The sequence below is a fragment of the Mytilus californianus genome, unplaced genomic scaffold (assembly GCF_021869535.1).
Source record: "Mytilus californianus isolate M0D057914Y unplaced genomic scaffold, xbMytCali1.0.p SCAF_5, whole genome shotgun sequence".
NCBI lineage: Eukaryota > Metazoa > Mollusca > Bivalvia > Mytilida > Mytilidae > Mytilus > Mytilus californianus.
Genome location: NW_026262701.1, coordinates 71,742,132 through 71,769,148, shown reverse-complemented (window position 1 = coordinate 71,769,148; position 27,017 = coordinate 71,742,132). Strand labels below are relative to the sequence as shown.

Genomic DNA, 27,017 nt, shown 5'->3' with positions numbered 1-27,017 from the left:
TTCGGCAAATTTTATGAATAAGGCTACAAGATTACTGCGAATCTGATGTATCAATTATTCATTTACTGGTTGCATAACGATTGAGAATAGGATATCGCTTGATATCAACTCGAGTTATTTAATTTCAATATAATAATAAACGAGCCTTTGGTGAGTTTATTATTTCTCTTTAAATTAATTAACGAGAGATGATCTTATGGTATACAGGCTCTTTGTGTTTACTATAAAAGCTCGACACTTGTTTGTCTAGCCTTTACACATATTAGTATGACGTCATATATGTCATGATCTGGACTCAAACTTTAACATCAGACGTTTTGACACTTTTATTCGCTTCAGAGTGTTCAAAATTGACAAAAATAAGAAGTTCTGGTGAAAAGTGAGATTTTTGTAGATTTTTTAAAGAATTACATATCTCCGTTGTCATGAAGGAAATGTACATTGTTTTGACTTTTGCAAGTCATCAATGACATGACGAATAGCAAATGGAAATGTCGCAAAATCATTTAATGATGCTGGATAAGCCAATTGAATTAACGCATTTTTCGTTTCACACTCTGTGCAGTGTGGCACGAGAAATGTCTCTTCATGCGAGAAATAGAAAACACACCTCAAACATAAGAGAATATAATTTATTGTTTATAAAGTCAATAATCGAAGCCGTCTCCCAATTCTGTGAAAATTGCGATTATTGGCGGTCATTTTTTCTTCTTCTCTCTTTTGTACATAAATTCTAAGTACGGTTAGCCCATTTGTGTTTTATTCATAAAGTAATTCGTTACACCTTTGGTATGCCTCATTGAATGACATGAATGTAAAACACACCTCTATCTGATACAACAATAACACAAATCACCACACATATTAAATCCCTTTTGTTTTCCTGAATACGTCGTTATGGTCATTTACTATTGCCTCAATCAATTTCATGTGTCACTTTCAGTTGAAGTACCAGGAACATTGAGCATCCTAAAATGATATTAAAATAGTTAGTCAAGAACTTTAACTATTAGAATTTTAGACAAACAAAGATAACAGTAAATTGTTTGCATGTTCATATTTCATCCCTGTGACCTAGTAGTCAAAAGTATACATCTTAGTCGAGTTGCGACCAAATCGATCTCGGTTTATAATATGATGAATGTCGTCTAGACGTCTACATTTTGGTTCCAGCCAGACACTTCTGAAGCATTATATTTTTACCAATATATAAACCAAACTTGTTTTGGGACGAGAAAGACAGACCAAATTCACAGCAGCTATTGATAGACTGAACATCGGGCGAAATTTTGGTTTACGCATTAATCTTGACCTATATTCCCAACCTTCACCAAACTTGGCATCATAGGATGTAAACTATCCTAGCTTATCTTAAAGTGAATATGTTAAGGTCGAGGTCACAAGAGTTTTTGATATACTGAAATAAGAACTTATCCTGTTCGAAACCCCACTTCCACCTCCTCGTTGGTGAGCAGCGGACTTATGGCAGGGGTTCTTGTAAATAGTTTAATTTATATAAATAGATAGATAAGATTAATTTACCTATGTTAACCTGAAAAATGAATGCGCGCAAACGTAATGATTTTTGTGTGCAAATGTGATGCACCGTATGATCTATACTATATTTTTCGTATTCTACTCTAATAATATTATTATTTATAATAATGAGTTCAGAAAAAAAAAAAACGATTAATGAGATTAAGTATAAAATTGGAATCTTAATTATGTTCATCTTTTGATTATTATAGTTTTGATAAAAGAATTATGTATATAAGCTGGGAAAACAATATATTATATTTTTTTGTATTCTTCAGAGATATTCGGATTTTTAAAAATTCAAAATTCATAATAAACTATTTTGATAGAACTGTAATAAATACTCTTTCGATCCAAATAAATAGATTTATTATGATATAACCATGCTTATCTCGTACCAAGTGAATCTCTACAAACCAATCCTAACTAACTGAGCAGCTGCTGAATATTACTGTCAGCTATATTAAACTGCATTCAGCACCGCAAATATTTTTTTAATGACTTTGAGACAAAAACCCGTAATTCCATCCATGAAACAAGCATTTACCAAATATACTTCGAGAAGCTGCTTATTTCACTATACTTAATACGTCTGGAGGAAGACATGGAAACTGGGAGTTGCCACCTCTAACAAGGACAACGACAATCGCACTGCTAAGAAGTGCAGTAGTTCTACCCCTGCCCAACAAAGCTAGTTGAAGTTGGTCTACTGCACTATAATACACCGAAAAGATTACCATCGACATGACAGTTTTAGCTGACTATTTATCGAGCCCTGAGTAGAGAATTTGACGTCAGCAATGGAACAACTTCGACAATAATGGACCACGCACTAACATCTACTAAGAGAGATGGCACAGCAAACACATAAACCACGTACACCAAAAAATATCCTACTGATAGACATACTTCAGAAAACTCATGCTAACACAGAAGCCAACCATATATAGGTATCAGCTCTGGGTATCCAACGACCCATGACAAAGATATACATGTATAACAAAACATCAACAACAGACAGTCGACGTATCAAAAACGATTTCTGCAAGGAGAATATACCGTCCAAGACTACATTTACCAAGCCACCTTTCTCCTCCGCATAGAAATTGATAGTATATATAGTGTACCAAATGTATTTTATTGAACTTAACAAAAAGAGTTGAAAAAACTGTGTAGTTATATTTTGTTCGAATTATAACTGCCTTAAAGTTTAAGTGTGTTTTACATGTGATCATGTGATTTTGGTAGGTTTTTTTTTTTTTATTTTGCTTGATTCACATTAGAGTAAAAAATAGCAATGGGATACTCAAAACTCTTAAATCGAAGAGGAGTTGACAACACCATTGCAAAAATAAAACAAAAGAGACGAAAATACAAGTCAAGAGAAGCACAGGAAGGGTCAGCAGAACTTGATACACATGTGGCACTCGACATATTGCTCATGAAAAGTACAAATTCGATGACAAGTCTCAATCAAATAATAAAAATCAAGCTCGTAATGCTTTAAAATTATTATCAAAAGATGAAATAGGGAAGACGAATTTATTTTACACAGCTTTCAACGTTATATATTTTAAATCTTTATTTTTTTTTATCAGGAGATGCACAAACATGTTGATTTGGTACATACAAGATACATTATAGGTTACTAAATAAACTGTTTGATACGCATCATGAAACCAAATACTTTTAATCGGTATTTGCTACTTCTCTCTAAGCACGTGGGTTTAAGCAGTATGGACTTAGACTGGTCGACTCGGAGTCAGAATAATGGTCCGTGTAGGGTAACATGTCTTCCTGCGGAAGAACGTTAAACGTTGAACAAGCACGTTAAAAATCCGGCTCAGTGTGTCGGTCTAGTACAAAGCAGGGTTAATATTCATATTACATTAACATGTCCTCGTCCTGAATATGCCTTTAATTTACCACTGGACGGTAAGCAGCAGCAGTCATCTATCATCTTTAATGAAATGCATTGCCGATCATGGAGGTATATATCTCCTTTTACAAAATGTTTATAGTGCGTCCCATTTAATTTATATTTCCAATGAAAATGAGTTAAATAAGAAATAATAAGTTTTGAAATAACTGTAAATTCTGAACAGAATATAAAAATAATTCTCTGTAGGTTTTCGAACCATCAATCACCTTTTGCTTAATTTTTAGTTGGAAAGTGACTGCTTCGATATTATTCACGCTGGGCCTAAAAGACCCTTATTGCATCTCATCCTTTCTAGTAATCGCACTAATGTTCAGTCGACTTTTTAAAAAACCATTACTAGCAAGCTAAACGATATCCAGGCACTTTCGTCATACCAGGGATATACTATACAGTCATGTAATATACCATAATGACACATATACTAGACATTAATTATCAGTTCCAATGGTCATTGAAGATATTCATGTTCGGCAAATTTTATGAATAAGGCTACAAGATTACTGCGAATCTGATGTATCAATTATTCATTTACTGGTTGCATAACGATTGAGAATAGGATATCGCTTGATATCAACTCGAGTTATTTAATTTCAATATAATAATAAACGAGCCTTATCCTGTTCGAAACCCCACTTCCACCTCCTCGTTGGTGAGCAGCGGACTTATGGCAGGGGTTCTTGTAAATAGTTTAATTTATATAAATAGATAGATAAGATTAATTTACCTATGTTAACCTGAAAAATGAATGCGCGCAAACGTAATGATTTTTGTGTGCAAATGTGATGCACCGTATGATCTATACTATATTTTTCGTATTCTACTCTAATAATATTATTATTTATAATAATGAGTTCAGAAAAAAAAAAAACGATTAATGAGATTAAGTATAAAATTGGAATCTTAATTATGTTCATCTTTTGATTATTATAGTTTTGATAAAAGAATTATGTATATAAGCTGGGAAAACAATATATTATATTTTTTTGTATTCTTCAGAGATATTCGGATTTTTAAAAATTCAAAATTCATAATAAACTATTTTGATAGAACTGTAATAAATACTCTTTCGATCCAAATAAATAGATTTATTATGATATAACCATGCTTATCTCGTACCAAGTGAATCTCTACAAACCAATCCTAACTAACTGAGCAGCTGCTGAATATTACTGTCAGCTATATTAAACTGCATTCAGCACCGCAAATATTTTTTTAATGACTTTGAGACAAAAACCCGTAATTCCATCCATGAAACAAGCATTTACCAAATATACTTCGAGAAGCTGCTTATTTCACTATACTTAATACGTCTGGAGGAAGACATGGAAACTGGGAGTTGCCACCTCTAACAAGGACAACGACAATCACACTGCTAAGAAGTGCAGTAGTTCTACCCCTGCCCAACAAAGCTAGTTGAAGTTGGTCTACTGCACTATAATACACCGAAAAGATTACCATCGACATGACAGTTTTAGCTGACTATTTATCGAGCCCTGAGTAGAGAATTTGACGTCAGCAATGGAACAACTTCGACAATAATGGACCACGCACTAACATCTACTAAGAGAGATGGCACAGCAAACACATAAACCACGTACACCAAAAAATATCCTACTGATAGACATACTTCAGAAAACTCATGCTAACACAGAAGCCAACCATATATAGGTATCAGCTCTGGGTATCCAACGACCCATGACAAAGATATACATGTATAACAAAACATCAACAACAGACAGTCGACGTATCAAAAACGATTTCTGCAAGGAGAATATACCGTCCAAGACTAAATTTACCAAGCCACCTTTCTCCTCCGCATAGAAATTGATAGTATATATAGTGTACCAAATGTATTTTATTGAACTTAACAAAAAGAGTTGAAAAAACTGTGTAGTTATATTTTGTTCGAATTATAACTGCCTTAAAGTTTAAGTGTGTTTTACATTACTTGACTTTGAATGATTAACGTCAATAATTTGCTTTATAATACTATCACAGCGACATTATTTTTTGCATTAGGTCAAGATACAGTAAATAGGCTATGTCATAGGTTTTGGTAAAAAATTTCATACAACTATGGTTCGTTGAACTATAACTGAAAATCGAACAATTTGGCATTTATCTTTTATTTTCTAAAATATTTATGATTGAAATCTTTCAAAACAGGTGAACACTTGTATAGAAAGCACATACAATCGTTGAAAAAGTTCTTAAATTAATTTCCAATTAAAAGTGCATAGATTTTTCTTTAAAATTTATATGTTGTTGATACGTAACTTTACGCTTAAATGATGTACAATCATCAAAGGGTCACCGATTTTGTTTTGGGTGTTTTAACCAATATGTTACATAGTTTTAAAAAGTGGAGTAAAAACGTTAAAAATAGACGTTTTACGGCTAATAACACGATGACGTTACGCTTATTTCGATGTTTTGTGGTAATTTTTCACACAAAACACCACTTTGAATGGTGTGTACCGTAAAAACGAAGTTGGTGACCCTATATATTAACTATCTCATATTACAGATACATTTGATAATTTTATCAGAACTCCTAGGTTATATTTTTATTTCAGTAATACTTCGATGAAAGGGTCAACGACATAAAAATATGATCCTACTGTATATCCGCTTGTCTTTCCGTGTTCGTTTGGTCTTCTTCGTTATCCATAAAATTATCGTGTTCCTTTGGGTCGGTCTGTTCTTCTTCTTTCCCTTTACACGACACTATAAAAGTAAATATTATGGTGACCGTGTACTAGACGTGTATTGATCGATTGATATAGATCTATGAAATTTAAACACTTAAATGTTTGCTCCTGAGAAGAAATTAATGGGTTCATGTGTAGTCATTTTTCAAAATGTTTCAAAAGGTAATACAAGCAAAATTGTCTTTAATTTTAGATTAACGCGTGTTTCTTTTTTTTCAGGTTTAAATGCATTTTACTCTGTGTCCTCAATTGCGTAAATGTCGGTTTCGATGTAATCCGGTTTAAGAGATATAATGGTTAAGAAGGGGTCATTTCATATTTTTTTTTCTTAATTACTAGCCTTGTTTTAATGCAGCTCTCTTAGACAAATTGAGTGGAAAACATAACTTTTAAATAATTCATGTATTCAGTTTGTTATTTTGTTAGGAGAAACAAAATTATCTTAAGCAATATTGAATTTTAACCCTTTTAAGCGTATAATGGTATGTGCAATAAAACATCAAAATCAACAATTGACATTGCTTGGAACTGATTATCTGAGTTTTCAAATTAGCAACTCAAATGTTAAAATATAATTTGATCAAACGAAAAGAGGAAAATACTCCTTTTGAGATAATAGACGTGTGGCAAGGTAGCATTTATCGCCGTCTTCATGAGGAGTTCGATTCAATCTTCATAAATAACTTCGAAAAAAGACACTGTATCATCACAACATGCATTACTGAACTTTAACCCTTTTAAGCGTATACTAGAATGTGCAAAAAGATAGCGTTTGTTTTTTTTTCTACATTGGCTAGAGGTATAGGAGGAGGGTTGAGATCTCACAAAACATGTTTAACCCGCCGCATTTTTGCGCCTGTCCCAAGTCAGGAGCCACTGGCCTTTTTTAATCTTGTATGTTTTTTTTTAATTTTAGTTCATTTATATGTTTTGGAGTTTAGTGTGACGTCTATTTTCACTGAACTAGTACACATTGTTGTTTAGGGGCCAGCTGAAGCCCGCCTCCGGGTGCGGGATTTTCTCGCTGTGTTGAAGACACGTTGGTGGCCTTCGGCTGTTTTCTGCTCTTTGGTCGAGTTGTTGTCTCTTTGACACATTCCCCATTTCCATTCTCAAATTTATTGTTATTACTTGCTGAACTGTAAAAAGGGAATTTGCTCCTGATGCTTCACATGAGTCTAAGCAGGGTGTTGCTTTTTAAAGACTAACAAAAATAACAAAAAGTCTTGTACGATTAGATTTTTGTGAAATTAGTTATTATCATTACTAGATGCATATTGTTCCGTTCTTCCTGAATAAATTGATAGCAAGTATACAACTGCTAAAATGCAAGTTAAAACTAGAAAAGTCTTCATTGTGATTCCATCGTGGTTAAGATTGAAAGAAGACAGTGTAGTCAAAGATGATTTTCAGTAGCTCAGTCAGTGTTTCCGAGGCTATTCACTGCCAGCTGTTTGAACGCGGATTTGAAATTTCCAGAATTACACGTAGAAGGAAGTTTTGTCAATGATTTCAACCCCCCCCCCCCTTTCAAAAAAAAAATCTGACAAATCATAATGCCTCCACACATTTAATATAAAAAAAATGACACGAAAATGCATCAAAATATGATAAAACTTTCTTATATTAACACCTACCTATAGTTTTTTTAAGTTAAATTTATTCAGATTGGTCCACTTCATCTTTATTGAAAGTATGAAATAAAGTTTAATTGTGGAACTGTGATTTTTTTCACGATAAAAGCCCAAAAATGGGTAAAAATTGATGAAAAATGGGAAAATCATCAAAATTGGGTACTTTTAAAGGGCCGTAGCAAAAAAAGAAGTGCACCACAATATGATTTTTTCTTCACCAATTATTTTTTTACAGTCATAAACCCAAAAATCAGGTTAAGAAAAAAAGTTTAATTCTAGAAATTTTTGGCTCCTCAGAGGTGAACATCCTTAAGTTTTTTTTAGTTGTTTTAAAGTTCTCTGTTTCGATCTGGTGAGTCAAGCCTTTTTCAAATGATTTTGATAGTTTGTTCCTATGTTGTGCTGTTACACCACTGGCCCAAGTTAAGGAAGGATTGGGCACCCGCAAACATATTTAATGCGGCACATTCTGTATATACCTGTCCAAAGTCAGGAGCATGTAATTCAGTGGCTGCTGGTGGAGGTTTCTCCCCGAGAGTATCACCAGCCCAGTAGTCAGCACTTCTGTGTTGGCATGAACTATCATTGATATGGTCATTATTATAAATTAACTGATTTTAAAACTTTGAATTTTTCAGAATACTAAGGATTTTCTACCCCAGGAATAGATAACCTTAGCTTTATTTGACAAAACCTTTCGGAATTTCGGGTCCTCAGTGCTCTTTAATTTCGTACTTTATTTGGCCTTTTTTTTTTTTTACTTTTTTTATTCAAGCGTCACTGATGAGTCTTTTGTAGACGAAACGCGCGTATGGCGTACAACATTTTAATCTTGGTATCTATGATGAATTTATTATTGCTGTATGTCATATTTGTTTCCCGTTTTTTTTTTTGTGTGCATAAATTAGACCATTAGTTTTATTTAGAATTTATTTATATAACATATTATTAGATTATTACATGATATTTTTTCGTATTTTGTAAACATAATCTGGCATCTGGCGTAATGGGGAGATAATTCTGACGAAGTAGAATCCTGACTGGATAATGTCATCTGAACCAAGCTTTTCAATTTTTTATTTATTAGTTAAGATAGTTTATCCAGGTTGATTCTTATTGATCACTAACGCCGTTTCCTTGTTCTAACAACGGGACCATTTAACGGAAATTTTGTCAAAGAATTTAATTTGTTGATCCTCTTGAAAAACTGGAAGTCAAATTCGATGTTGGTTGAATTTACTTTTGCATAAGACAAAAGAATATAACACTTCATAAATTTCGTGTCAGAAGCGTTTTTCTTGGTTTATCTTCATCATGAACACTCAAACCCAAACATTTGAAATCCAGGGATGGATATATATTATACATGAATGTGTGAGGAGCTATAAGACCAAAAGGACCTCAACAGAATGGACCAATTCACATAAGGTCTACTTTGCTTGAGGTAGTTGGAATCTATATTTCTTGATAATTTTTTAATTTATCAACGGAGAATTTTAGAAAAGTGGGTTATAAATCATGTCAGTACTTAAGCACCGAATTTTGAGCTGATGATACCATTGGTAACTTAAATTCAAACCGCTGTGGTATCAACCCAGTGCAAGAAAATGAAGATATATTTTTTTTTCAAATTTTGTGCGTCCGAAACGCTTTTCTGAATTTGTCTTCATCTGAAATGCTGTACTCTTAACCAGCATTGCTGATCTTAATATTTGATGTATGCTGATAAATATGATCAAGTAAAAGGATTATGAAAAAAACAGAGCACTTACAACAGCAACAGCCGTTTATGAAGCTTTTTTCTCTTTCAGTACCTGTAATAAAATACATGCTATAAATGGTGGACACTAGTCTTCATTTTAACTAAATTATTTTAAATAATTCGATCACTGATAAAATCTATTCCATACATATATAAACTACCTCTATATCGGAAAAAGTACTCATTGGAACATAGTCTAAATTGCGGTTGAGAGAGAGAGAGAGATTTAATACTTTATATTTCAAGTAAATGTTAAGGTATTTTATTAGAAGCGTTGTTTATAATTCTGATGTTTTCTGTTGCTACCTTAGATAGCTTCCTGTAGCAGCGACACATTTTTACCTTTTTTACAAATTTTCTCAGGTATATCATTTTTTTTGTTCTTTAATTGATATCTGGACTGTACACGTTTATTTTTTCGAATGTTGGTGGTTGGTAAGGTATGTTGGACTGGCCAAATATTACTGCAACAGCTGCGACAAGAGCGCATGATACGCCTTTATTATGCATATTGAAATTGTTGCAAAAATGGATATTTAGGAGGCATTTAATTAGAAGCAAATAAAATGGCCCCACATGCATGAATATACCCTTAGGTATATAAATATTGTGTCAATTATGACTTTTCAAAGTTCCAAAACTCTGACATGAAAAACCAGAAAAATTTCAAAATCAAAAGAATACATTCACCAATCCCAGCAACAGTGTTGAGTTTGTAGTAATTTGATCCAAGCATACTATAGCTTATGCATGACATTAAAAAATACCTTTTTTTTTATCTGACGGTCAAAGTCCCGTAACTCTGGAGTGGCATGTCTGATTTTTATGCCCCTGCCGTAGGCAACGGGGGCATAAAGTGTAACCCTTAACCCTCCTCCCGTACTTTCAATTTTTTATTATTAAGCAAACAACCACAAATCAATTTAGATCGCCCTGAGTCTTAAAATTATGTGAACAACTTCAATATAGGCTATACAGAATCTGCCATCAACACTAAATTCCTAAAGGACAGAATAACATTAAGGTGCAACTAAAACAATCTTGTGTGATTCAATGAATTCGTACAGCAACATCACATTCGGCGGAGTGAAAATAGTATTTTTTTAGCACATAATCCATCCATTTTTTTAATTTCGATCAGCGGAAGAACAAAATGTCAAAAGTTAAACTCACAATAAAAATCATCAAATAACTGAAAAATGCCGATATAATAGACAATAAAAGGTAATTTAGAATTGATTGCTTTTTTTATAATTTTTATGGGGGTTAAAGCGTTGACCGAAGCACATTTTTTATGAATCGCGAAAGCGCTTCATTCTAAAAATGTGCGCACAATCAAAACTTTTACAACCTTATAGAATTATAAAAAGGAGCAATCAAGTCTTATAATTACATTTTTATGCTACAACCATGAAATTAATAGTTATACGAAGCTTTTCGGGTTTTTTTTTCTGTGTCTTGTTTTAACATTGTCACGGAAAACATGTGCAGTCATGTCTGTTGTATTTTACACGGAAATAAAATTTGACATTGGAGTGCCTTGCGATTGTTGCTAGCCAATCGAAATTGCGGATTCTAATGACACATGCATGTAATGTAATTATTTGCACATATAATAAACCAAAATATTACCATATCAAAGAATGCTCGCAATTCCTACACAATTTCAATTCAATACACAAGAGTCTGATTTCAAACACTGTACATTCCGAAGTTCTTTTCATGTTAATGTTTGAAAATAGAGTTACATACCTCTTTCGTCCATAAGAAGCATTCGTACTATAAAACCAAATACAAATCCAATAGGTATAAAACCAAGATTTCCTGAAAACAATATTTGTAACATAAAACATACTTTCAAATTTTAATAGATTAAGATGTCTTCAGTCGGAAAAAAGGAATACAACACAAAGACACCGTGATGAGACGTTCACAAAATATGAAACATCCATTACCTGCATTTAGTTGATTAAGATTATGTGGATAAAAATCAATGTGATACCTACCTCGGTACGCTGTGAAAACCGGTTTACACCACCACTTTCAATGAAAAATACCTTTCTTACTTTTTGTTGTACAACTACCGGTATGAAACATCAAAACAACTACATTCAGTTCTCTCAAAATTATGCTTAGGTTTTAAACGCGTTGCGAATCTTTTGTGCTTAGGAAAACGTTTAATTTCTAATCATAAAAAATGTGATATGTTTGTACACTTAACATTGCAAATTAAACGGATTTATTTGTCAAACATGTTTAGTTAAGATGTACTTACCTGAACACATGCCTTTCTGGCTGAACCCGACAGCTACTGGAATAGCAACCATTAGCACCAATAATAAACAAACGAATGCTCTTTTAATTGCTGAAAAAAGCCACACTGTTATCACGTTGCCGATATATAATATTCTATGAAGTACAGTTACCCATTATAGAGTACCGGACAACACGATTTCATACCAGCAGATAAAGTAATGGTCTTTTATCTGGTAGAGGAAAGGTGTTCTTGTTTTGTTTTTTGTTTTTGTTGATAGTACATCTTTTACAGTTTCTGTGTAATACATTTGCATCTGTTGTGGTCTAGAAATACATTAAAGCTTGGCATAGTGTCTTGACATATTGTGTAGACATCTAGTCTATTATTAAAGACTTTATTTTGACCTAACATCATTTAGTTATTTGGTTGGTTTTCTTTTTTGTTTTTGTGTCATTGAAGTAAACCACAAATTTTCTTTTGATTGTATAAAAGAGAGGAAGGATTAACTAATTGTTTGCTTAACGTGCAGTGACATGTATCTCATGCATATTCGAGAAGAGAACAGTTCAAAACAATTAGAAAAGTAAAATGTTCTGAAGAAATAGAGTTTCTTAATTTAAAAAGAAAATCTAAAACAAGATAAGGCATTTTTTTCCTTGGGAAGTTGCAACCATAGTTCTACCTGGGCATGTTCACCCTGGAGGACAGATCTCAAATGTATACTGCATGTATTTTGTCCGTTATTCATAATTAGTCAATAACTGTTCCAAATACCTTTCATAGAAAATTCTTTATTTTTCTGTAAGCACATACAGGAGTCTGTTATTCTCTCTATCATATTTCTTCTTCCTATCCAGATTTTTTTACCAAGTGTCTTTAAGCATGAATTTTCTTTAAAAGAAAGTGTGAACATTAATACACAACAAGTTGTTTCTTCATGAATATTTATTAAAATACAAATTGTACAGTAATGAATATAATTACTTTGATAACAATAAATGAAGAATGTGATTTTTTTAATTTACTGGAATGCCGAATCTTTTTTCGCACTTTGTTTTCTAAGTTTCAGTGAACTTTCTATTTTTTATAAGGAGTTACTGTCGTTGAATCGCAAGAACTTAGTCTATCAATAAACGCGCCAGTTTAATGGGGCATTCATTAGCTACGAATTCGACAAAAATTTAAATATGATAATTTTTTTTACTTATATGTTTAACCTATAGCATAAAATCAAACAGACCTAGAAAAATCCGATTGCACGAGTTCGCCATTTATTTAGAATTATATTTGCATGTATGTTCATATCGGGTTATATGACCGTCGGCAGTCTGAAATCTGTTAAAGCAAAAACAGTCGAAATCCCTTTCATAAAATATTATTCATTTAGAAGTTATGGAGTATACCTTCAATGCGAGTTTTTTGGAAATTCGACTGTTAAACTGTTTTCAAAATATCATGAAGAATAATATATAATAAATGATCGATTAGACTTGTTTTCACAGTTTATGGCAATTTGATTGCTGAAAAGTGCAAAACAATTTCTTCGTCGATAGCAAGGTTGAAATGTTGACCAATATTTGATATTAGACGCAATTTTTATCTTGAACCATAGTAAAATCATCCTTGAAAAGAAGTACTGTTTATACAACAGGGTCCCCCCCCCCCCCAAAAAAAAAAAAAAAAAAGACATAAAACAGAAATCAATACGTCCAATTAGCTTTTACATTAAGTAACATTGTCTCTGCTGAATTAAGACATTATAAAATTGCCTTGGGTCGATTTCGTCTGAATGATTTGCAACCGCTGTTAATATAGTAAAATATTATCATCTAAAAATTGGCAATAACGATAAACAGTCAAAATCAATTACAAACAAGCATTCTGTGAGTATTGCATGGCAATACATAGTCCACTACCGGTTAAAAATTCATTGTATTGGAACAAAATTCTAATTTGATCTATAACTTGTAATGGTGTAAACTATATAACAAATATCAAGTCAATATATTCAAGCATGACGAAAAAAAGTGTTGAAAACTGATTATTTAAGTAATTTTTTTAAGTCCTAGGACCATAACTCTGCACAAAATCATCAGACCGGAACAAAATTCAAACTTGTTTTGTACTTTGTCATGATAAAACTAAATACCAATTATCAAATCAATATCTTCAAGAATGACAAAAAAAAGTGCGGAAAACTGATTATTTTAGTGAATTTTCTAAGTCAAAGGACCATAACTCTGCACAAAATCATCAGACCGGAACAAAATTTGAACTTGATCGGTAACTTGTCATGATAAAACAATACACCAAATATCAAATCAATATCTTCAAGCATGAAGAAAAAAGTGTGGAAAACTGATTTGCCAGACAGACAGACAGACAGAGTGCAAACCTAAATTCCCCTTCGACTTCGTCGGTAGGTGACTAATAATATGAAATTTAAATCATACCTATACCAAACCACTGACTACAGGGACCCCAGATCATAATCATATTTTAATGATAAATGCCTAAAGGGTAGGAGTATGGGTTGTAGTTGTTTGGTGATCATTGAACTATCAGAGTTTTGAGACTTGGATGTTTTTATTGATGCGCGTTGATTGACGACGGCCTCATGCTGGTTTTATCAACCATTCAAATAATAAAGCTTTAAGTATTGGGATGTTGGGGGAAAGAGCGGGCGGTCGAGGAAAACGAGGTACCAGTTATGTTTAATCGACTCTACAGATTTCAACCAAGATTCATGAAACTTCACAGACAGACTGCACATATATGGAAGTTGTGCCCTTGCTATTATGGCAGTGTTAGAGGATTTTCCCCTTTTTCCAGACGTGGGATCTTAGTTATTTTTCAACCAAATATTCCAAAGACTTTGTTCAAACATATTTCCTTAATTTTAATTAAGATACTTGAAATGTCATAGACATATTGTTTACATATTGAAATTGTGCATTTGTAATTACACAAGGAGTTTCTTCTATTTTGTCAGTTAGGTATGGAACTTTTTTCAATATGGCAATTTTAAGGAATCAACAACTACTGTAGTTTTTAACCCATATTCTTGAATTTCACCCCAGAAAATGCACACCTATTGAAGTTGTGCACTTTCAATTGCGTAGTTTTTTTTCCATTATTTTGTTTCTGTTTTCTTGCATCATATATTTAAATGTTAATTTTATACCACCCTCTATTCTCCATTGTTTAAGAAACATTATTTGCAACCTGGCCACTTATATAGTTCATAAGTGTTTCTCGTTTCTCATTTTTTATATAGATTAGACCGGCCGTTGGTTTTCCCGTTTGAATGGTTTTACACTTGTAATTTTAGGGGCCCTTTATAGCTTGCTGTTCGGTGTGAGCCAAGGCTCCGTGTTAAAGACCGTACTTTGACCTATAATGGTTTACTTTTATAAATTTGGACTTGGATGGAGAGTTGTCTGATTGGCACTCATACCACATCTTCTTATATCTATAATTACAAGAGAATAATAGGCAAAATGTATTGCTGTTCGAAGAATTGTATGAAGTTGCATTACCTGAACATGATCCAGTGCAAGGAGAAAACGTAATATATAAAAATAATTGCGATAAAATGTAGAACAGCACAAATCCAGAAATAGTACACAACAATAGAAGTTGCCAGCAATCTAAAACAAAGAAATACAATATAAGAATAGATATATTAAAACAATTTTGTTGTAGATAAGCACGAGGCAAAAATTTAAAAAGAAATAAAATATAATATTCTGCAAAGTTGATAACAATGAAGGAACTGGACAGATGCAACAAAGACACCCCCCCCCCCCCCCCGGAAGTATTTTAAATAAAAGTTTAAAGTAAGTACGGTATATAAGATCCTAGGAACTGATCGTTAGGATACTAGGAAGATATTGTTGATTCAACTGATTTATGATGAAAATCCCACATGGCATTGGGATCTTTGTTGGCAAGGTAAGTTTAAGAAAGGATCGTTTTTCCGTTACATATTTTCTAATGCCAGTCGGATTTAAAAGTCAATGACAGGCAATATACGAGATGATAGCTGTAAGTTTCTATTGATTTAAATGTGGATTTTTAACAGTGGTTTCCAAATATAGCTGTACAGAGAATGAAGTTTTGTAAGGGGTAGTGATTGAAGTTTCGTATGGATGTGATGAATATCCAACGGCTTCTGTATACATTGCAGAAGGTAAATTAATAGAGCCATCACTAAGAGCATGTGATGTATAATGGCGATGACCATGGCCGCGTCTACATCGAGAAGCAGCAAGACAAAATTTTGACCCAAACAGTTTTTATTTAACACAAATATTCCTATTCCAAAAATCTTGTCTTACTTATAATTTTTGCTGGAACGAATTTGTGTTTATCCTTAATCAGTTTCAAAATAATGGTCAAAATGAAAAATGCCTTAAAGTTGTAATATCGGACAACAACTCCTGTAAGGTGTTAAACAGCTATTACATTCATTTTTACTTTTCGTAGGTCTTGTATTGCTTTTTATTTTTTGCTGTTGAAATAAAAAAAATGTATTATAGTTGTGAATACTAAAACTGGTCAAAACAAATATCTCCATATGAGGGCAATATCTCATATAAGAAGTTATCTTTTGATTCTGTCACTCTTATTTATATAGACAAAACGTGCGTCTGATATGCCAAATTATAAGCCTGGTTTTTATAAAACTCATCAGCGGCGGCACTCGAATCACAACAGTTGAAAGTCCAAATCAAATACGACGTTGAACAGCATTATTCACCGAAAACTCCGAAAAGTTGTGCTGAGTAGCTCATTTCTGGTCATTTCTGCTATGAACTATTTAGTCATGTTGAGTTTATTTAGATCTAGTCTTGCCAATCATATTTGTTATTTACATTTTCTCTCTATTATAGTTTAAAGATAAAAACCAAAATCGCCACACATTGGTAATAATTGTCATTCAAGATCATTACTCCAAAAAAGAGTTGTCCGACAATTTTTGTGAAAATAGACTGTAGGTAGTTTGACATTTTAAACATGTGTGCCCCTGTCTGATTTACTTATCTATATTCTATTGCTCCATCCTATGGTATTTAAATATCTCAATTTTACCTTACGCACTTGCATGTTAACATTTTCCGGACTTCATGAACATAAGTACCCGATACAATAAACTGTTTAAACATAGACATTTCTCGCCTGTCGGCAGAAAATTCACATTGCTATTTAGTTCAAAGTTGCTGGACCATGACCTAGGGCAAGGCCTCGAAATAGTCGTCAAACTGATATGTACTGATAGTAATACAACTTTATAGAAAATATCATTGATACATCACAAGTAATTCCTATCAAACTGACTTAAGCAGAAAACTTAATATTTACACTGCTATTTAATTCAAATTCACTGGAATTTGACCTAGGGGGTGGGGCCTCGAAATAGTCATCAAAATGATATGTACTGATAGTAATCCAACTTTATGGAAAATATCATATATCTATCACAAGTATTTCCTATCAATCTAACTTGAGCAGAAAATTTAACATTGAAAATGGATAAATAATCCGAAGTCACTAGACCATTACCTAGGGGACAGGGTATTGGAATAGTCGTCAAACTGATATGCACCGATAGTAAAGCAACTTTATAGAAAACATCATTGATTTATCGCAAGTAGTTTCTATCAAACTGACTAAAGCAGAAAACTTAACAATTGTTGACGCATCCGCCAAGCAACACATTTATCTCGCTTTCCGCAACTTTCGTCGCAGGCGAGACAAAAACTGCTCAACCAGAGTTATGAGGAATACACCGAAATCGATACTTCAGAAGTTTTACGGTAACATGTACCATCGGCTCACTAGCGATATGTTTTTGTAGTCTTTTAGATTTTTAGACCTTTAGATATCAGTATAATTGTCTGATCTGTAAATAAACTGATTGAGTCCTATTCCATATTTTGACATTTTGATCGAGTATGGATTCGCATGACGGATCATTTATGTAAAGAAGCTTACCCTGTCGACGCACCTAGATTCTCTTTTTTTCAAATCATGCGCGATTTCGTCATATAATGTTTATTGCGTGTTCTAAATGAATCACTGAGATTTGAATACCGGTACGCTCTAATTTAAGATAAAAGACAATATTTGAATTTTACACCTATGCCTTATTTATAGCCTTGGTGGTCTTGGTTGGTACTCGAGATCATTGGACATATGTTTTAAATTAGATACCCCAAGGATGGTCGTGTCTAAAGTTTGTTTCGATTGGCACAGTAGTTTCAGAGAAGAAAAAATTTGTAAAAGGTAACGGACGCCGACGGAAGATGACTACAGACTATGGACGACAACGATAGTCGAAGACTACGGACACAGAGTTATTTGAGCTATAAATATTTTTTTACTGCAATTCGATGAATCTGCATTCAAGTCTTCTGTGAATGGAAATGAGTTCACAGAGTAAATTATGCTTACCGTTATTTTTTTTGATATATATAAATGATATTTAAAAATAAAGTGGGGATATCAGCATTCATAAGTTGAAGAGAAACCAACAACACCATGACAAAACACAAAAAGGAAGAAGACAAACAATAGTCTATAAAAACTACAAAGAAAACTATGACTGAGTGTCACAAACCCAACAAAAAACCGGGGTCGATCTGGTGTGCCTTGGAAAGGTATGCAGAACTTGCTCCACATGTGGCAGTCATCAAGTTACTGATGGTAAGCAAAAATGTGGTTTTAAATTAACAAATAAATAATTACATCGCCGTTTATCATGATTTACGCGCAAACCATGCGATCTTCAATAACGGTTTCATTTGGAGACTAGGATCACATCAAAGGATAAGGGTTTAGGAAATTTTACTTGTCTTATACCGATCTACGGAAGCAGTTCGAATATTCTTATACACGTTTGCTTTAACGACGAAATTAACACCAATTCTCAGCTTATTTAGCTACATGTAGACCTGTGCTTTTTCTCGTAGGGTCGTTTGGAAAATAAAGCGACAACGTATGGCAAGCCGTTTTACTATTTATTCAACTTCAAGATATCTCAAATACTATATAAGATATCTCAAATACTATATCAGATATCTCATATAATATATAAGATATCTTATATACTTTATAAGATATCTCATATAGTCTATAAGATATCTTATATAGTTTATAAGATATCTCATATAGTTTATAAGATATCTCATAAATTATAATTAAGAAAATAATATATGAGATATCTTATAAATTATATGAGATATCTTATAAACCATATAAGATATCTTATAAATTATATAAGATATCTTATAAACTATATAAGATATCTTATAAACTATTCAAGATATCGTATAAACTATATGAGATATCTTATAAAGTTTATTAGATATCTTAAAGTTAGAATAAATAGTAAAACGGCTTGCCACAATAACGTTATGTCATCATTGATAGACTGAACAGTAGTATTTTCAACTATACGAAAGCACCTGAATCATTTTCGGGTATGCATGCACGACTTTGATGAAATCCATGTGAATTTGAATTATTGTTAGAATTGGAATACTTTATACCAGTAAAAATCATTTAATTTTCTAAATCGAGTAGGATATTTACACCAAAACAAAACAAAAACATAGACCAAACTTAAAACTGTCTATTGTGAATTGCTGCTCAAATAGCATTTGTTTCTTTGTTTCCAACAACCCTCCCAAAATGTTATCTTATAATTATTGACTATGAAGTAAAACTGACATTCATTTGACAAAAGTTTTGTCCGTAAATAATTCGTTTACAATTTAACATGTGTAGTGCACATCTTTTTTAAAATGACTAACAAATATGCTTTAGTCATCTCTTGTGATGTTTGATCTTTTAATGTTGAATTGAACATTTATGGTTGGCGACATAATATGACGTTACGGAATGAATTGTTTTCAACTTTATTAATTTCTGAACGCAAATGTATGTTTTACCATTTTTATGTATACTACTGACGTTATACAACTTCTTAAATTCACGTTAACGTACCGTAGAAAACAGTTTGAACCATCCAAAACGCTCGTAGTTCTTAACTTTCTATACTTACATGATCTTGTTTTTCTTTCTGAAAAGATTGTTTTTATATAATAATATAATGTATGAAGATATTCTATGAAAATTTCAATATTTTGGTTTTAAAATTATACAAGCATACGAGCATTTTGACTGGCTAACCTCGTATTTTTCTTTATCTTACCTCCTATATATTTCTAGGAATTTGATTGGTTAAAAGCGTCCGCGTGGAGACCGTGTATATTCCATATTAGGTTAGTAGGGAGGCGGGGCTTATTTCAATACACGGTTAGTAGTGGAGTTACGACTTTGACACTATTTGATTATTTAAATGTATTGAAAGTTCTGTATAAAATTTTTATATCAAGGTTGTTGATATTAAATTGTTATTGTTGAAATTAGTTTTTTTGTGCAGACCAATTGAAGTAGGTTCTTAAAATTGAACACTTGAACACTTTAATATAAAAATAAGAAGATGTGGTATGATTACAAATGAGACAGCTCTAGTCTTAATTCAACAAATAAAGATAGTCGGTAAGATAAATTCGTTACATAGTGTGCTAGTGACCTTATACGATATGTACAGGGTCAGTAAACTCAATATGGGGTTCGAGCTTCGCTCTCACCCCATATGGAATTTACTGACCCTGTATATATCGTATTAGGTCACTAACACACTATGTAACTAATAACATATTCATTTTTATTAGATGTCGTTGGTTACAGTAATTTTTAATATAACATGAATATTAAAACATCTATATTTTTAAAATATATTATCAATTATCAAAAAGAGGGAAACATACAAAAGAGGAAATTTGGAACAATCATAGATCATAGGTATGTTCTATGTTCCTGTGAATTTCCTGATTTTTCCTTCACTTTACTTATACCAAAATTACATAAGTATCCTTACAAACAATGTTATATAGCTGGGTCAGACAAGTGATCTTGGAAACTAATTTCAAAACTATTAACATCAAATCTATCCGTGATCAAATCTAGGCTTTAGGGTAAATATGAAACTTGCTACTCTAGGGGCGATGTGAATCAGATGTGAATAATAAAAATCCAAAGACCTGTAAGAGTACACGCAATTGAAGTCTCTTTCCTCTTGTCATAGTATAAAAACATTTGACCTCTCCACCCATACTCTTTATTTCTTGCTCTTTTATTCATATGGGGCAGAAAAAATGTATTTAAAAATTCCTGGAAACAGTTTTGTAATTTGATAATAAAGTAAAAATTTATGACTGTATAAATCGAATTTTGTCTATAAATACAAGGAAAGGCGAGATACATGTCAATGCGAAACTAACCAAACGACACACCCAACTGACATCTAGAGGTCTACATGCAGTCTTCTCCCATAAACAAGTATCTATAAACTATTTCCAAGTCTAACCTGGGTATTAAAAAGTTGCGAAAAATATAAAAGAACTATCAAGAATCTGCCATCAACATCTTATTCTCTAAAAAAAAATAACATTAATATATTACGTAAGGAAACTCCTGATGGTGTGTCCTAACTTTGGACAATTTTCAGTATAGGGGCGGGATTTTCAGAGAGAAAGAACAAACAAGATCGTAGTAAGTAAATTCGAATTACTAATATATTAACTACACATTGGCTGGCTGTTAAAGCTTTCCTATTGTTTCATAATACGTTTCGAGATGGAGAGCTACAAATATGCAAACCTATTTTATAGTGTAAATATAGCAAGTTTATGTTGTTATTGAATTTAAAGAAGAACAACAATTCTTTTCACTGTTGCTTCTGATCTTAGTTTGTTAATTAAATTGAAAGAAAGTTTAAGTATCACTTTCATTAGTATAACTTGATCACAGTTTTCTAGTATATAGCACTTAATAATAGCTTTAATCATTTTTGTCTTTCTTTCATATAGCATTACCTTGAGAATTGGGCAACGTTACTTCAACAGTTACGGATTCAACATTAACTCCATGCCTACATGTCCAGTTCCCATTCATACGCTTATCAAGGGGACCAGCGACGTAAAAAATTGTCTCATTCGTTTTTATATTTTGATGTATTCTTACATTCTTTAAGCGAGGATAACAATGGGTGTATGGTATTGGATGCGCACAAAATCCTTGTTCTTTATCCAATGGATCGTTCAAAGAAACAACCATTGAAAGAGTTGTTGTTTTACAAGTCAAAACAAGACTACTATTTTTAACTTTCCATGTCAAACACATACACAAGCGGTCCTGGCATGACAATATACCTACAAAAAGTAAATGAAACCACGTCATTATTTTTAAAAAGATTGACAAAAGATGATAGTTCATTAGAATTGTGTCTTTTTTCTAAAAAGATATGTTCTATTGTTTACTATTGAACATGCATGTTAAAATAATACCAATTTACAAACAAAGTGCATAAAATGATCATATCTAGTGTTTTCAAGATTTGTTCTGAAACTAATGTTTGTTTACATGATGAATTCAACCAACCATTAATTTAATGCTGTAAGTAATTATTCTTTCTTCTTATTGCCAAATAAAAAGAACATAAACAACACAGAAAGTTGCACACATGTTTTAGGTTTAACTTATAAATTATCTTTTGCTTGAATAGATATAAGAAGATGTGGTATGAGTGCCAATGAGACAACTCTCCATCCAAGTCAAAATTTAAAAAAAAGTAAACCATTATAGGTCAAAGTAGGGTCTTCAACACGGAGCCTTGGCTCACACCGAACAGTAAGCTATAAAGGGCCCCAAAAATTACTAGTGTAAAACCATTCAAACGGGAAAACCAACGGTCTTATCTATATAAAAAACGAGAAACGAGAAATACTTATGAACCACATCAACAAACGACAACTACTGAACATCAGATTCCTGACTTAGGACAGGTGCAAACAAATGCAGCGGGTTTAAACGTTTTAATGGTACCAAACCTTCACCCTTTTTCTGAAACAATAGTGTAACATCACAACATACATTTATATGGCAAAAATACCGGGAACCAAAATCAAGGAAACTGTTTTTAGTATGTGCCTTGGCCATTATGATGTATAACAAAAACTGTAAAAGCAAATACAAATTAATCAATAAAATATGAAAAGGAAAGGAAAATAAGAGCTTTTAAACCAAAATTACAATAATGGCTAACATAAATAACTTTATGAATAACTTGAACAAAATACTGAAATCTTTACATCGGACTTTGCCGTTAACAAATGGTGACAATTTCTTTAAATCATCTTCAAAAGTTTGATTGATTGATTGATGTTTAACGCCACTTTCAATACTATAGAAACAGTAAAGCCAAGAGGGTTTCTCATTCGTAGTATAAGGAAATGAATCGATAATGGAAGAATAAAAATTATTTCTGTAAATGTGGATAATTTTTGTATATCGAAATTAGATAAAAGAACTGTAATAAAACGGCTCTTTATAACATTTAAAAGTACAATATAATTAATACTATCCTGAATATTTAGTAATCAATGTAAGAAGGTAAGAATGATACTTAAAGAGAATTCAAGCATTTTGTTACACAACAAGGGATACAATAAAGAAATTATACGAGAGAAAAATATAAAAAAAATGTTTATTTAAAGGTGTCACTGATAAAAGGCATTGAGGTAATAAACTGTTAACACAGAGATATGTCTCGCCTATTCATTATTTTGATAATGCAAATGTTGAAATTAAAATAGCAATACTTTAACATGTAAGTTATGCAAATATTCAAAGTCAATGAACCATGACTGAAGGTACAGGGCTAAACAATCTCCATGGAAATGAGATGTGCCAATGCTAATACAACTGCAAACCAAATACCATTGACTTTTCATAATTTGTTCCCTTTAAACAAACCTAAACACAAACATTAACTTGTAAAATATGTAAAAGTTTCAAAGTCAATGAACCATAATTAGGGGAAGGGGATATATAATCTCCATGGAAATGAAACTTGCAAATGCCAATACATTTGCATACCGAATATCATTGACTTAACATTAGTGATTCATCTTAAACTGACCTTATCACAAACTAATACATGTAAACTAAGCAAAAGTTTCAAAGTCAATAGACCATGACTGAGGGGTAAGGACCAAATATTCTCCATGGAAATGAGATGTGCTAATGCTTATACAACTGCATACCAATTATCATTGACCTACCACTAACAGTTCCCCTTAAACTGACCTACTCACAAACTAATACATGACAAGAGTGCACACGCTGAAATGTCTCGCCTTCTTTAGTAATCATTGATATTATGTTGATAGTCCTAAATATAAAGCTTTATTACAACTGCATGTCACATGAGGCATCCTTATACAAAGTATGAAGCATCCAGATCTTCCACCTTCTAAAATATAAAGCTTTTAAGAAGTTAGCTAACGCCGCCGCCGTCGCCGCCGCCGCCGGATCACTATCCCTATGTCGAGCTTTCTGTGACAAAAGTCACAGGCTTGACAAAACTAAGCAAAATATTCAAAGTCAATAGACCATGAATGAGGGGGCGGGGCCAAATAATCTCCATGGAAATGAGATATGCCAATGCTTATACAACTGCATACCAAATATCATTGACCTACCACTAGTGGTTCCCCATAAACTGACCTAATCACAAACTAATACATGTAAACTAAGCAAAGTTTCAAAGTCAATAGACCTTGACTGAGGGGGCAGGGCCAAATAATCTCCATGGTAATGAGATGTGCCAATGCTAATACAACTGCATACCAAATATCATTGACCTACCACTAGTGGTTCACCATGAGCTAGACCTAATAACAAACTAATACATTGTTGACGCCGCCGCCGACGCCGGAAACAGCATACCTATGTCTCGCTTTTTGACTCCGTCAAGGCGAGACAAAAATGGTAATTATCCACTATTTCTATTTATGATGTGGTGTAACAATGTGTACTTATTGTACACCAATAGCATGACTTGTTTTTTAAACTCGTATAGAGCAGAATTCATAAAAAAAACCTTTTCAAAGACAAAAATACATCTTGCACATTTTTTATTTCACGCTCAGATATACTGATGATGTCTTGTCACTTAATTACCGCCTCATCTCGTTGAATGATTGCATCTCTTATATTTCAGTGAACTAGAGATTGGGGATATATCTACTACCGAAACCAGAAGGTCGTCTTCATATCTTGATCTTTTCCTTGAAGTTGACACGGATGGACGAATTAAAACTAGATCTATGACAAACTTGATTCCTACTTTCCTATTAACAATATCCCATTTGTCAGACGTAACCAACCCTCCGTCCCCATTGCTAGACGTTGACATATCTCTATTCGCTCGTGTGTGTTCACATTATACGGTCTTTATTTGTAGGGTGTTCCCACGACACAAAAAAATCTGCTCCAAAAGTTAGACGAAAGATACCAAAGGGGCATTCAAACTTATCAGTCGAAAATAACCTGACATTATCATGCATGGTAAAAAAACGAGAAAAGACAAAAAGACAAACTACAGAACACAAAACCCAACATAGAAAACTAAAGACTGAATAACACGAACTCATAAAAAATGATGAAAAGAAAGACTGCAGTCGATAGTACTAATGTTTTACTATCCATCAAGAATTGTTTAACCGATACGATTTGTTTCCACTCACTTGAGACACGTTTTCAACTTCGACTTACATACAAGAATAATTTTCCTAGTTTGTCCTATTTCCGATTGTGACCTTTTGACTTCATGTGGTGGATGCGCCTTGCGGGTGATGCATGTAAGCATGAGACGATTACCCTGTCAATGTATCCGATCTCGATTCTTTGGGAGTTTATGCGATTTCCTCGGTATTTGTTAGTTTCATAGATTTGTATCTAACATTGGGAAACTACTGTTGCATTTAATTTACAGTGCTTCTAAAAATGGTACTGAAAAACAATTTTACATAAAATGTTGTTTTAAGCATGCATTTTCAAGAGTTGATTCATGCTCGATGGACGATTTCGACAAGCCGAACTCAATTCATTACGGTCCGGTTTTGATCACATGTAAACACCATGCTATGTGCTGCATGTAAACCAGGACAGTCTCACCGTTTAAATCTCCTTATATCATAAGATTTTTATGGTTTATGGATCAAGTTGTAGTATCAAAGGGTCACTTCTGAGTATGTCTTTTTTTGTTTGTCGTTTGCATGTGTCGTTGCTTTTGCTTGTCTAATTCATGAATTTCAATTTCGTTCCTTTTTTACAGAGGATGACCTTGAGGTCACTCCGATGTATTGCTATCGCCTAAATTTCCATTATGCAAATTAGTTTTGGGATTTCAACCGATCTATAAAAATTATAGATCCGCGGTCATTACAAGGGAAAAAAGTGCATTTTTATACCTGCGATTCCGTTCTCCGTTCGTACGATGTTTCATAAAAAAATGGAATCATTTCAGTTGTTGATTTAGTACTGAAAATTTGACTGAATTATCTCCTTATTAAATACGGTTTTATATGTTTAATAGGTGTTTAAGAAAGAGGTCAGGTGCTCATGTTCATTCATAAAATTATCGTTCATTCATGAATTTATCGTAAAATCAAAATCACTACACAGGTCACACAGGTTGTATACGTAGTGTCAAAAGATTACCTGTATAGTATCTAAAAATAGACAAACTTAACTGACTCCCCTTACTGTAGTGTGTGATAACATTTTGTGAGGGAATTCGATGTTTGCTATACCACTGTTCATTTCAACGCACCTTATGACGATACCACTTTATCAATATGAATGAAATTTTTTGCAGTGTTTTAAGAAATAATTTTACTTTAAAATCGCGTATCATTTGTGAACTATTAAATGTTTTACAAGGACGAATTTTCTGTATAAAGTCAATAATTGTGTGAACTTTTGAAGCCCAAACTTTTTATAGCCTTAAATACGCTAATGAAAGATCCGAAAACTATACCCATACAGAACGACATGTTTTTGAAATTGTAGCAAAACTTTTGGTTGACAAATTTTAATTCGTTATTGCATAAATATTAACTTGAAATATCTGTCATTTTCTCCCTACCCAGTTTACCTCTATTACTCATTATGATGTGGACTTGACATTGTTATTGAATCTTATGCAATTTGATTGGATTAAGTTATTATTAGATTACCTTTAAACTGTTCATGCTTT

At 32.7% G+C, this 27,017-nt stretch overlaps 1 protein-coding gene across 2 annotated transcripts in view; it reads right to left on the bottom strand.

The window, feature by feature from the left end:
* Window positions 1–313: 313 nt before the first annotated feature.
* LOC127703004 (uncharacterized) overlaps window positions 314–27,017 on the bottom strand; it is a 49,157-nt gene continuing 22,453 nt past the window's right edge. For both annotated transcript variants that reach the window (XM_052207379.1, XM_052207378.1), the window contains exons 3-11: window positions 21,790–22,125; window positions 19,911–19,928; window positions 15,382–15,492; window positions 12,617–12,733; window positions 11,861–11,950; window positions 11,338–11,409; window positions 9,596–9,637; window positions 6,100–6,205; window positions 314–969 (exon numbers count right to left, since the gene is read on the bottom strand). In XM_052207379.1, coding sequence (XP_052063339.1) covers window positions 927–969; window positions 6,100–6,205; window positions 9,596–9,637; window positions 11,338–11,409; window positions 11,861–11,950; window positions 12,617–12,733; window positions 15,382–15,492; window positions 19,911–19,928; window positions 21,790–22,125 — 935 coding nt within the window. In that variant the 3' untranslated portion in view covers window positions 314–926. The remainder of the gene's footprint in view (window positions 970–6,099; window positions 6,206–9,595; window positions 9,638–11,337; window positions 11,410–11,860; window positions 11,951–12,616; window positions 12,734–15,381; window positions 15,493–19,910; window positions 19,929–21,789; window positions 22,126–27,017) is intronic.